Source organism: Perna viridis, chromosome 7 (genome assembly GCF_037379345.1).
Source record: "Perna viridis isolate PV_CMFRI_1.1 ecotype Kerala chromosome 7, ASM3737934v1, whole genome shotgun sequence".
NCBI classification, from domain to species: Eukaryota; Metazoa; Mollusca; class Bivalvia; order Mytilida; family Mytilidae; genus Perna; species Perna viridis.
Window position 1 is genome coordinate 39,033,854 of NC_142451.1, and position 13,190 is coordinate 39,047,043.

General features: G+C 33.0%; 1 protein-coding gene across 2 annotated transcripts in view; it reads left to right on the top strand.

Annotated features, from left to right (window-relative positions):
* Nucleotides 1–3,539: 3,539 nt before the first annotated feature.
* Nucleotides 3,540–13,190, top strand: part of LOC148612633 (contactin-3-like) — a 43,561-nt gene continuing 33,910 nt past the window's right edge. The window contains exons 1-2 of one of the 2 annotated variants that reach the window (XM_088594276.1): nt 3,540–3,680; nt 12,985–13,066. In XM_088594276.1, coding sequence (XP_088450402.1) covers nt 12,997–13,066 — 70 coding nt within the window. In that variant the 5' untranslated portion in view covers nt 3,540–3,680; nt 12,985–12,996. Of the gene's footprint in view, nt 3,681–5,800; nt 5,823–12,984; nt 13,067–13,190 lie in introns of those variants that run through there. The other variant, XM_088594277.1, reaches the window with a different exon arrangement.

Consider the following 13,190-nt stretch of genomic DNA (forward strand, 5'->3'; position numbering starts at 1 on the left):
ATGCAAATCAGTATATTTCACTAGAAAGAGCTTCACGGATTTAATTGTAATAAAACGTTCTTAATTCAAGATTATTATCAGAATATGATAGCATTAAAACCTATGATTTTTCAACACTGTATACTTCTATTTTCCATACTCAGTTAAAATCCCGACTTAAAAACATTATACATCGTTGTTTCTCAAAAAAAGATGGTACATCTACATACAAATAGATAGTTCTTGGTAGAGATTCCTCATATTTTGTAAAAAAAAATAATTCCTAATCATCTTCCAAATATACAGAAGATGTTTTCAAAATGCTGGAATTTTTTATCGGCAACATATGCATCTAGTGTGGTGGACGCGGTTTTCAACAAACGGTGGCTTTCCAATGGGAACAAATTGTGAGACTGTTCTTGTTGACCTATTCCTTCACTCTAATGAGGCTGACTTTATAGCTGATCTGATCCGAAAGAAAGAAGTTCGTTTAGCCAGATCCTTTGATCTCAGTTTCCGCTATATAGATGTCGTATTATCTTTAAACAATCTTTGTTTCGGGGGTGTGATGCATCGCATCTTCCCCAAGGAACTTAAGATAAAGGATACTACAGACACTGTAAAGTCAGCCTCATATCTTGACCTACACTTAGAGATCGATGGTAAAGAAAAATTATTGACCAAACGTTACGACAAACCTAATGACTCTTCATTCAGAATTGTCGACTTTTTGTATCGCGCTAGACTTCTTACAATTAGGCTTCTGGGACAGGGTTATGTTGCTACAAGATTGAAGTCATCACTACAGAAGTTTTATGGTCGTCACCATGAACTCTTAGATCGTTACGGTGTACCCATCTGCACCATGGAAATTGATTTTTTCAACGTGTCATGGTTTTCCTTTCCTCTACCCCGGAGTTGACTTATTATAAGCAAGTGCGTGGGTGTTTCTAGAAAAGCAGAGGACGCTAACCTTACCGGTGCACCTGGTCCATGCTCCCAGTTTTAGTGGAGTCCGAGTTGCTCATTTACGTTTGTTGCTTTGTATGTATTATTTTGGTTACTTTATGTTCTTTGTTGTGATTGTCTGTTTTCCATGTCTGGTCTTTGTCCCTGGATTACATTCTTTTGATTTCCGGGAATATTTGTTCCCTTGATTATTCTTATTGTATGTTCATAGAAGAGGTATACCGGCAGGGCTGTTGTCTTTTTCTAGAAACACCAATCAAGTTGTTGTAACATTTCTTGTTAAAAGGGCGATTTTAAAGTGAGGAAAAAATGACAAATCATTATGCTGGAGACAAAAAGCGAAGTTCGCGTGTGACGACTTCTATATCCTAACCTATCTAAACATCATATATGACATAAATCACGTGAAACACCGTCAAAACATGGAAAACGTATTTTAAATATACGCATGAGCAGATGAATATTTTAATTTACCAGTATTAAAAATTGATGATGCACATGTAAATGACGTAGTTATAACGTCTCAGTGGCGGAACCAGATGTGAGGGCGGGGTGCTGGAACCCCCTTTTTATTGGCAACTTTGTCAATTTCATGTGTAAAATTGACAAAAATAGCAAATTAAGTCCTAGAACCCCTTTTTTCTGAAGAACCAAGGCTGGCACTTTCCTCGTTTTGTTTGTAAATTTATAAAGCTAGAAAGCAGAATATGTTATGTCAGTGGTGATGAACAAAATAACTTAATGGAGGACGTCGACGCAACTCTTTACTAATGCACTCTATTCCATGTTTTCTAGTATTAATAGTTTTTATACAAAGTTCAAGAGCAACGAATTCCACGTGAATGTGCATGTGCGAATGACATCAGAGTCAAATTTAAGTAATGCAATATTAGTATGTTCAAACACCGATGCGTACAACTTCACGTCAAACTTAAAACTCTATACACGTCTTGTCTTTTGGTGCCGAGAGGGTTTAATGGTCCAATATTTCTATCCGAAAATAACATTTTCATCTTATGCAAGCGTGGTGGCGCAAGATCCAAATCATGGTTTTTCAGGTGGATTATAAGTCGACCCTCGGGATCCGCTATTTTTTTTTAGCAACGAATTCCACGTGAATGTGCATGCGAATGGCATTGCTTTTTATCTTGGCATTTGGGCTAAGACCGTGTTCTCCTTAAACGCTTTATGGTATATTTTCACTAATTTTGTAGCAGCTTGCTTCAGTATGTGCTTTGTCCATTATTGACGCCCGTGTGGTGACCCTTTTGTCTTATTAGCAATCATACCACATCTCCTATTTTCATATTTATTATAAAAGTAAGAAAATGCAAACACAATTATAAATAGCCATGGCATTGAGGGCAAACATTTGATCATCAGTCTGAAGGGGGCCTGACCGATTTTGAAAATAAACATTCTGACCTTGCAAGAGTCGAAAATAAATGTTATGACCTACACCTCCTTTAAATAAATATTTTTTTCTGAACTCTATCAAGATACTTCATACAGTGAAATGCCCCGATGTGGTTGAAAATAAATTTTCAGACCTGCACAACTTTGAAAATTAATATTCTGACCCCACCAAATTTTCCAGCCCCACCCCCTCAGACTGTGCACTTAGCAACAACCAATAAGAGAAACTGAAATCACATCCTTATATATCCGATAATTTTTGTTTTGTTGTTTAAATGCTGTACTATTCATTTGAAAAAAAATGTCTTAATGGAGTACTCAAAGTTAGATAACTCTGAAGAGAAAATAGAAAATTAGGTATCCCATATCCTTAAATTGCCTGAAAAAAGTTGTACGATTTCTTTGAATTTGAAGCAGGAAATTTTAAACATTCATTCATTCGTTCATTTGAAATATTTTTTTTTTTAAATTCGTGATACAATATATGTGTATTACAAATCCGGCAAATGATTTTTATGGGGGCTAGAATTTAATTTGAAGATAAGGTAGGATGGTAGGATATGGTAAAACAAAATCCAGGATGACCATTCGGGCAAAAAATAGGAAGGAAATATTTGGAAGATGAATTCAAAAGTTTACGTAAAAAGCAGTGTCTTTCAGAGCGTTGCCTGCAGCTAATTTGCAAATATCGTTCTTAAAGCCGGATATTGTTCCAATATACTGGAATATACAAGACTGTATAGACAGCAAAATGTGCATTTAATGAAAAAAAAAAGGCTATCGTAGTCGAAATTTCTTTGGTGAATAGGAGACAATAGATTGCGTGCAAATTGTACATTTAATCTGGCCAACGGATTACAACAAATTCCTCTAACTCTTACGAATTAAACCAAATTTACCTGAATTATGCACGTATATTTCAGAAGTTTGCTATTTTGAAAATTCTCTATTTTGAAATATCGCTGTCTTAAAAATTTCAAAACGTTCGCTATTTTTGAACAGCTCCCAAAGTAATCGGTCGTTAATTATTTGTACCGGAAGTTAGTATTTTTCACCATTTCTAAAATCTAAAAAAATAGATCAACATAGAGTTAAAACTTTAATAAGTAAGTCTTCTATTTACGTTCAAACTATGCTTAGATATGCAGTTAAAGCAAGTCGTACATAAAATCTATATACATTCGTGTGTACACCGCAGAACGGAGATTTAAAATCCTTTCAGATCGAACATAGTATGTTCAGTCAGACTCCCACGTGACCTTTAAGTTTTACGGTTGATTGATTTAACTGTTTAATGGATTAAGGTAACTGAAAAGGTATGGCAAATTTTATTTTTATACATTTTTCTTTTTATTTTAAGGTTAAATTGTATGTATATTCGATATTTTGTTATTCTAAATCAACTTATCTATTTCTGTTCATTGTCAACACTAGAATCTGTAATGGCAAATCAATACTGCGTGCACATTCAACTATTTAAAATGCGCCATTTTCGTATATTGACTTCTCCTTTTCAATATAGGGTTAACCTTATTCTGAAATGTCCCCAGACATATCAGGATTCATCTCTCAGAGTATTTAAATGGTATTTCTTTTATTGTCTCTAATCACATTTTCCCGGCTCCAGTCATTAGGTTATTATTTACAGCAATTCACATCAAAGCGGAACTAGGGTATCAAATTTCATCAAAATCATGTTAATAAGCAAACCTTTAGACGACGTTCCTTTCATAGAACAAAATAGAAAAAAAATAACATCATTCAAATTTACGTTTTAAGTTTATTAAAATTTTAGTGACTCAACTATAGATAAAGTTCAATTTTCGTGATTCATTGGTGAGACATAGGTCTCTGTTGAGATGGGAAATCCCATTGTCTAAACATACATGTATGACACTGGAATGAGATGTTTCTTACTTCATAGTTTAGATTCGTATTTTTAAATCAGAGTCCACTGGTGAATCCAAAAAGGCCAACATTTTTTTTTTCATTTGAATTTAATACTGTAATTGCCTTCATGTCTTTTCTATATTTTTTTATTCTGATGCGATGTTCCAGATTCTCTCATTTTTAAATTAAAAATCTATGGAAAAATTGCTTGATACATGTATGTATGTTTATAGCTATATGATGGAAAAGAAATGGCAGTGTACATGTATGCCAAGTTAGGTGTAGGAATATTTTAAATGTTAATGGTGATTTTGTTATGTGTCCACACGTTCAATGAACTAATAAGGGACCATTCATGCGTTGAATATGACCCATATTTAAGGACATATATAATAACTATATTTCGTTATAGTAAGGGTCAGTTCCTGGTTAAAATGATCGAATCTCTGCTACCAATCAATATACATGGCATTTTATGAGCTTGTTCAATTATAAGCTAATGCATGCCACCATCATATCTATATAAAAGTTCTTTCGTTAAAAAAGCAAAAATAAACAAAGTTGTTTCGTAAAGAATTTTTTTATTTTTTTTAAATTTATAAGGTCTTTGACTTACTGGTTTCCGCCTTTTAGCTTTAAGATAATAAGAAATGAATGTATTTTTTTAGAAATTCTTTTATTTTCACTTATTCAATTAGTGCTTTCTAATACGGGTTAACTGAAGGATTAACTATTTAGATTATGTCAAATTAGATAATTCATGTGAAAGTCCTAAATTGTAATTGATTAATCTATCGATATATTGCACCTGATTAATGGCAACGTAAGATTACGTACAATTTAGTAATTTTATTATTCCCCCCTTTTAATCGAAGACAATACTAATCTATACATGTACACGTATGAACTTTTGAGGATAAATATTGATTTAAGATCTCTAATAAACCATTATTTAGACAATATTGTGTGTAGGACGAATAAATTAGCTCTAAATATTTTAGTCCCATTTTAAATATGAGAAACGTGCATGGCCACTACAACGCTGATAAGAAATGAAAAATGCAGTGTGATCTAAAAATGCGTATTAAATGACATTTCTCCTGCGCAAATTTATTTATTCAACTTAAAAATGAATTTGTTATCTTTGTATAAAATAAGAAATTTTTAGGGATGCCTTTTTTTCCCAAAACTCAAACTATTTTCTCAGCATATATAGTCAAACGGCATCTGGTTACGACTGCTGATGTTTTTTTGTCTGCTGTATATATAGACTCTATTATATTGTTTGTTTGTCTGTTTTTTTATTATTGTTATTATTTTGCCGTTTGTCACTTGTAAAATATTATCAAAGACAGGGAAAAGTTCATCCCAAAATTAGCCATATAAAGTTGTTCTCTGTTGGTGGTCGTATTAACAACTCACACTTCATCTGTATACAGATATGGTCAGTTTTCTTTTTTGTTTACAAACATTTCCTACATGTATCAATTATTGATTTGCATCCACCATCTTTGTATTGATTGAAAAATTCAAATATGGATACCTGTGTTTCTTGTTACCTTCGACAGGTGAGAAAAAAGGCGTACAAATTCAAGTAGAAAGACTTTTCTAAAGGTTTAAATTCTTTTACGTTGAATTTGTGTGTCGCTGCATGATAACTTCTTTTTCGGTCATTAATTTCCTGGTGATGTTTTTGTAAGAAGTTTAGTTTTCATTTAAACTCGGCCAACTTTCATTCTATCAATGATGCAGTGTTTGCCTACAAAGTAGAATTTAATTCAAGGTTGATAAATGAAAATGATACTAAAATATGATGCATTATTTAAGAATTGGACTTTGCGGCTAAAATTTCTGAACTGATAAACACATTCGTGAAGTTTAGGAGCAACCGTTTGATTTTTCTTGGATGGAGAGGTGGGATTAGGATGAAATTTACTATCCTACTTTTTTTTATTTTGAGAGAATATATATATAGGTCCTGCATATTTTGTGTGCAGATTATTTTTTAAATATATGTTATATAAATATTTGAATTTAAAAATTCAAATGTTATTTTTATATAACACGTGCACAAAAAATAACAAGACAGTAGATCCTGCCTTTTTATATTTTTATGGCCCGTCCTGTCTTTTTATTTCTTGAAAATTTCAATCCTACAATTTTATTTCAAATGTGATCCTAGCCCATCCACTATTCAAATAAAAATCAAATGGTCGTTGCCTTAACCTCATGATGTAGCCGTTTTTGTTTGTTTTTGTTGTCAATTGTCTCTCTAATTTAAAAGTATTGTTTTTCTTTCTGTTGTCGGATATGGTGTTGTTTATAGTAAGTGTTTGTTGTTCTGGCTTAGACAATACGTTCGAATTCCTTTATATGGTTCTATCCATTATGTTTTTCTCCCTTTTTGGATTTTACTTTTTAGTCGCATGCTGCATCATGGTTCATGTCTGTTGACAACTTGTCACATTATGAACTTTACCATTCCAATCGTCTGGCTATAGAGTGCACTACTTTTAAACAATGCTTTATATGACCTGGCCTTTCAACGATTCGCCACACTAAAGTTCAGGCCTACTGTTACCTATATTCTATGAACTTTTTGAAAATTTGTGTCAGTGACTGCAGATCAAGTTCAAAAGTTAAATTTTGAAATTATTCTGAAATAATTCCTTGGTTCTTATGCCATTTTTATATACAAAAAACGACGAGGGAGAAGCGATTATTTACTCTTCTATAACAAAAAAAAATTAGTGCTTTGCTCATGATAAGAAAAAAAAATATGAGAAGCATATTTTTGTAACTTTTTTTTCATTGTTAAGGCAGGAAAACAACTGGTGACAGCACACCATTCAAAGAAAGGAAGACCTTTAACAAATAAAACACTTTGTTTTTGTTAAAAATACGAAACTAGTAAAGATCCTTACTCGGTTTTACAAGTTAACTTCCTGTCACGACTGAAATCGAGCTCTCTGTGCTTCTAAAGTTAAAGGTTAAACTCAAATTGATTATTTGTCCTCCATTACTGTATGTGTATATTGCGTAGATTGTTATCTTTATAACACCGTTAAGAAAATGTATTTTTTTTTGCATGTTATTGGGTTACCAATAAGCATACTCTTTAAACGTGATACATGTACTATAGCAGTTTGTTGTGGTAGATCAAGTTTTTTTTTATTTAGAAGGCCATATACAAGTCAATCTTTTACTGTGTACAACACACAGAAGAAGTTTGAAATTTCAATCCAGAATTTCTTTGTAGAACGCGCAACAGGAAAGACGGTTTTAACGAGCTTTTTCCTAGTAACAACCAGATCAAATGAAATGTCAATATGTAGAACTTGACATCTGACAACAATTTTACAAATTATTCCTATTCTGTATTTTCCTATCCAATTACAGAGGTATGGTTTCAGTTTGCAGAGTATTTTGGAAGACCTTTGCTCCCTTATCTCAAGAATTCAAACAACACTTAACAAAAACAAACAAACAAATACATTTAATGATTTAAATAATGTTAATGAATGCATACTTCAATAAACTTTTACATTGTCAAAAATGCAGGGATCACATGACACATCCGAGAATACCAAACCGAAAATTGTTTTCTATCTACAGATGCTCTATCGCGTTAAATATGATCACAAGGCATTGAACTTAAGTATGTATACAAACCTTGGAAAGTACCATGCACCCAAGGACTGTAGAAAATTTATAATTGTTAAATCACGGGTACTGACATTTGGGTCGAATTGTTTTGTGCACAGAACCAATTTTTTCGCATGTCATGGCTACATATAAGTATATTTAACTGGGCATTTTTTCTGTTTCATTTATCGCTACATTGTACGGACTGAAAAATAAACAACGTAAAAATGCCAAAGACACAAGTTATCTGTATAAATACAGATTTCTTTCTTCAAATTGACATATCTAAAATTACGTAATTTTTTATTCGTAACACTAATTTAAAGCACAACTGAGGACAGTGCGATACCGTACACTATTTTGAACTCTACAGGGTTCCTCGAATGATTTTTCCAATGTAGTATTTGGAAGACTGTCACATTCAGCAAAACTCAGGTTTAGTACACAGCGTTGGAATACCGTTGCCTTGCAGTAATACTGGAACAATCGAAAAGCCAAGAATCCTTTAAACTGAGTAAAGAGTGCTTTAATTACCTTTGCATTCCTGTAAACTTTTGACTATTAGTTTGGCTTGTTCGTCTACTTTCACTTATGCGCTCTTTAAATATTCTTAAGATGTCCGTAATTATTTATATAGCCCATATAGCATAGGGTGTATTATTTCATGAATGATGCTGTTGAGACTGTAACTGCTATAACGACTTTATGAATTCTAAACACGTCACACGTCTTAGCCCATCGTATTTTATCTTTACCTATTCTCGGGTGTAGAACAATTTCGAGGAAAGTAAATCCCAGAACATCCTTTCCGATCGAGTCAGATCTGTCTCCGAAAACGTTTTGTATTCTACTATCGTTGGGGAACATCATACAAACAAACAAACAAACAAACGGAAAGCTATACGACAAATTTAAGCTTCTATAATGTTTTTACACAAACAAGTATACAACAAAAAATATACATCTGCTACCGGCGAGTAAAAAGCTCAACCTAAATTCTATCCGGAAATCGGAACAGACCCGGAACAGACCCCCGAATTTCCAGAAACGGAAAAATACCGTTATGTGAACAGACAACCATCCAAAATAGACACACAACAGTCGAATAACATGCCCTGATCGGCTTGGTCAAACTGATATGATCGTCAGTGTGAACTCAAACCTTTAGGAACAATTTGGGCAACATGATTTCACAAGTTCGAATTCAATCTCCCCTTTTGACTGAAAAGAGATGAACATTTCTTTATAAAATTATCACTATGTAGATTATTATGAACATGTAGTTGTGTATATCAAGTATGATTAAATCTTTTAAGATCCACCTACAAAACATGCCATGAGGAACTCTATCGTTGAACTTCTTTTAAGACCTGATGGGTAAAATGTAAACAAAACATGACACAGCGTACAAATTATTGCCAAAACCGTTTAACTACATGTCATTTATTTAAACAATCCTAGTTTACGTCCATGAAATATTTTATGTAATACATGTAATTATGCAATAATAACATAGAAGAAATGCTGTATCGAGAGGTGAAATTTCCATACCGATCTACACCCGCGAAATGCATTTAACGGTGAATTGAATCTTCATATTTGGTCATCTGGAATAGTGCAGTAATAAGATGTATTTACTACTGACACAATAATATATATATGTGCATACATACATACATATGTTGTTGAAACCCCGTTATTATATACCGGTGTCCTAGCAAGGGCAAAATGGAGGGGGTATAGTACCCATGTAGTTGCAAAGAAGAGCAATAATAGTCACATAGGTCTAAGTCGACACATGCTTTGGAAGGATGACATCCACATAGAGTTAAACTAATAAAGATATTATAGCGTGACAAGAATATTCTTAGTGAACTACACAAATCAATTATGTAAAGGAATATATATCCTTGAAAACTGCAAATAAGAGCTTGTATTCGTTATGGGTGAAATATAATGGTACTAATTTCATTATTATCTATTGCATATTGGACTTCGGAATTTGCCACCGATTTTCCATTACTCTATTATATGGACGGTTTGAACCAGAAGTGAGTAAATTGATTTACATTTTCTATCAGTATAACCCGATGGGGTTGTTATCTATTTGACATATTCATCATATCAATTCTCGTTATTTGTGTAATCAGATATGGCATGATTATCAAGTCATAATTTTTATGGTGTTTCTAGAAATCAAAATGGTGGAACAGCTGATTACGGTCACGTGACGCGAGTCTTACTACTATTGCCGCCTCTGTTCAAATTAGCTTTAACTGGTTTGTGTGTTTGTTTCTGGTTGTTTGGTTCTGTTAATTTAGTTTTGTGAGAGTTGAAGATTAGTGAGACGAGATATAAAATGGAATATAAAAACTTAAGGGGTAAATGTTAAGGAAGTAGAAACATTGGGTGAGAATTGACAGAAACTTTTAATTGCCTATCTGATCGCTTGTGCCATTTAGGCGATAGTCATAAACCTATAAGCCTAATGGGTATTTTTATTTATTTTCCAAATAGTTTGACTTAAGTTTCCTTGTATAAGTCTAAACATTAATGTACTACTAAAAAATTGATATTTAGTAGTAGGACATTGAAATTCCCTTGTGATAAAAAACAATGCATTGTAAATGTTTGCGGAATCTAAAAAAAATTAAGTTTTATCGCATTTTACCGAGAAACAACGCATTTTACATGTATTACAACTTGTCGTGGCTTGTAACATATTGCATAACTTTACAAATTCATCTTAAATGCAGGTTCACTCCGGGATGTTTTGATAATATTAGATGTAGAAGGTCTCCCTACAATGAAAATTAATTAGCTATTATATGTTAACAACAGAAATTACTTTTAAATTTTCCCATAGAATTACGTGCCTGTACATGTAGTGAAACAATGCCTATCTCCGCATGAAAACATTGTACGAACAGAACTTAAACCTTTAACCTTATTTTATTTTTCTTCTGGGCCAGTATTATTCTTTAACACCAACTTTCTGAACAAAGTATGTAAGTACATGTAATGCAACGATTTTCTTACCCGATGTATAACGATTGATTTGATAGGGAGGAAGAATAACCGATGGAAAGTCCAAAAACTACCCTTTTAATGCATGGGCACCTTGTCAAACCGCAATTGTATATTTGAAAAGTGGAGAAGAACGTACTACCGCTCGAAATTGTTTAAAGAAAAACGAAGGATGTGAACAGATTTTTTTTTAAATCAAGAATGGAACAGACAGACGGAGTAGGCTATCAATATGAAAAATACGTTTAAAATTTAATGAAGGTTCTGACGTCAGATAAAGTGCATGTTATCCACGGGTACTATTGCACCGCGAAAGGACAGTGGTCTATAAATCTACCATTGTTTAATTTTCGTGAGCGGTAAGCATTCATAAATTACCCCTCATTGAAAATGTACTTGCAGATTCGAAAAAAGTAAAAGTACTCTTGCGTAATATGATGCTTAGTTTAACGAACTGCATTTGTTCTGACTTGTTGTGGATTATCCTTATTTTGTAAGGTAAAGTCAATGCTCTCTTTCTTTATATGTCATGTGTTCGGCATTATGCTTTTTGTTTTTTTTTCGGTGTGCATATGTTGAAGTTTTAGTGGCTGTTAACATCTTGTGCTGTTTAATTTAAGCAACTATCGATATTTATATTTATAGGCATTCAGGAGCGGATCGAGAAATTTCAAAAGGGGGGAGGTCCGATTCAGAAATGAATAAATGAGAGCCCAGGTTATCATTTGCTCGACTTGCGCAAAATTTGCATTATGTCAACCGGCCACCCAAGGATTTGTTGTTCCGTTATGGTGAGATTGCTTTATCTCAGAGAGTACCACGTTGACATCCACCGGGAAGGATTCCTTACGTAAACACCTGTTTTTTTAATTGTCAGTGGTGTATTTTGGGGATAGAAGGGGAACAAAAATTGTATGGTAATAGCCTGAAATCACCCTATCCAAATGATTTATACGCCTAATGCTATTCCGTCAAGACAATTGCTATACAAATGTATATATTTTTTTTAAAACACACACACATTCCCCTTCAACCGTTCCAATCAACAAACTTTCTCTGTAAAAAGTCGACTTTGTCCCTTATGCCATGACACTGATAAAAGTTTAACAGGCACTAAAACACATACAGGAACTTATCTACAAAATGCAAATTTAATTTTATCTCTCTTACGTAGTACCTTTAACATCAGGGTAATAAAAAACCCTAACCTTTGTCAACACGCTGAAGTGCATTGGATATTGTCTTTATCTAAACTTTCTATTTAAATTGATATCAAAAATCACTATTTAAACCCATAAACTATTTATCAAAGGAAAACCTAAGGGTTATTAATAGTGCATTGGAGTATTGAGGGTTCTCACGTCTAGAGTTATTGGTACCCATAAATCAGTTCAATTTGTCGTATTTTTGTCGTATTCATAACTCAGTGGTGTGGATTCGCGAATGTGGCACATCAATCTTTTGTGCGATTTGTAAAAGATGTAGAAATATTACATTTATTCAATATTCAATATTTTTATTTTGTACAAACTCGATCAACAATAAATTGTCAAAACCCATTGTACATAACATCATAATTAACGATGTATACAAACATGAACATGCATATTTGTATCATAATCAAAAATATCGATCTAATATTACATAGTTTTATATATTGAGTTAATATAGTTTCTATTTTCTCATTGATTAGTGTTTTCTGATAATTATAAGAGTTTATTTATTTCTGCAATATTTCCTTTCGGTGGCATCCTAAAAAAATGCCAAATCCATTTCGTAGTGTTGCACTTACATGCTTACATACAGAAAAGGTTGTCAATACAGACGGACGAACATCAAAAGTTTATACCTTAAGTTGGGATGTAAAATGACGTTCGAGCTGTTAAGAGAATGACGGAACTACGCACCTGTACAAAGCAATTTCCTGGTGTTATGGACGTGTGACACTAGTTTGTATAGTTGTGTAGACTGGCAGACCATTTCTTTTCCTACATGTATCATTATAACATTAAATAGAAATAACAAACAATAAAAATTATGTTCTTCACTTTTTTTCAGATGTAATGTACAATGTTGCTTGTCAGACTATGCATGATATTTGGGGCAGTTCTGCTGGCTAACACCCAGACAGTCACCTATAGTAAGTAAAATCGTCATAAAATAATATAAAATGGAAACTCGAAACCAAAGCGATCGAATGGTTCATTCACCAGGTTCTCTGTATCATATTATATTATGGTATTTGAGTAAGAATAAGTATACAT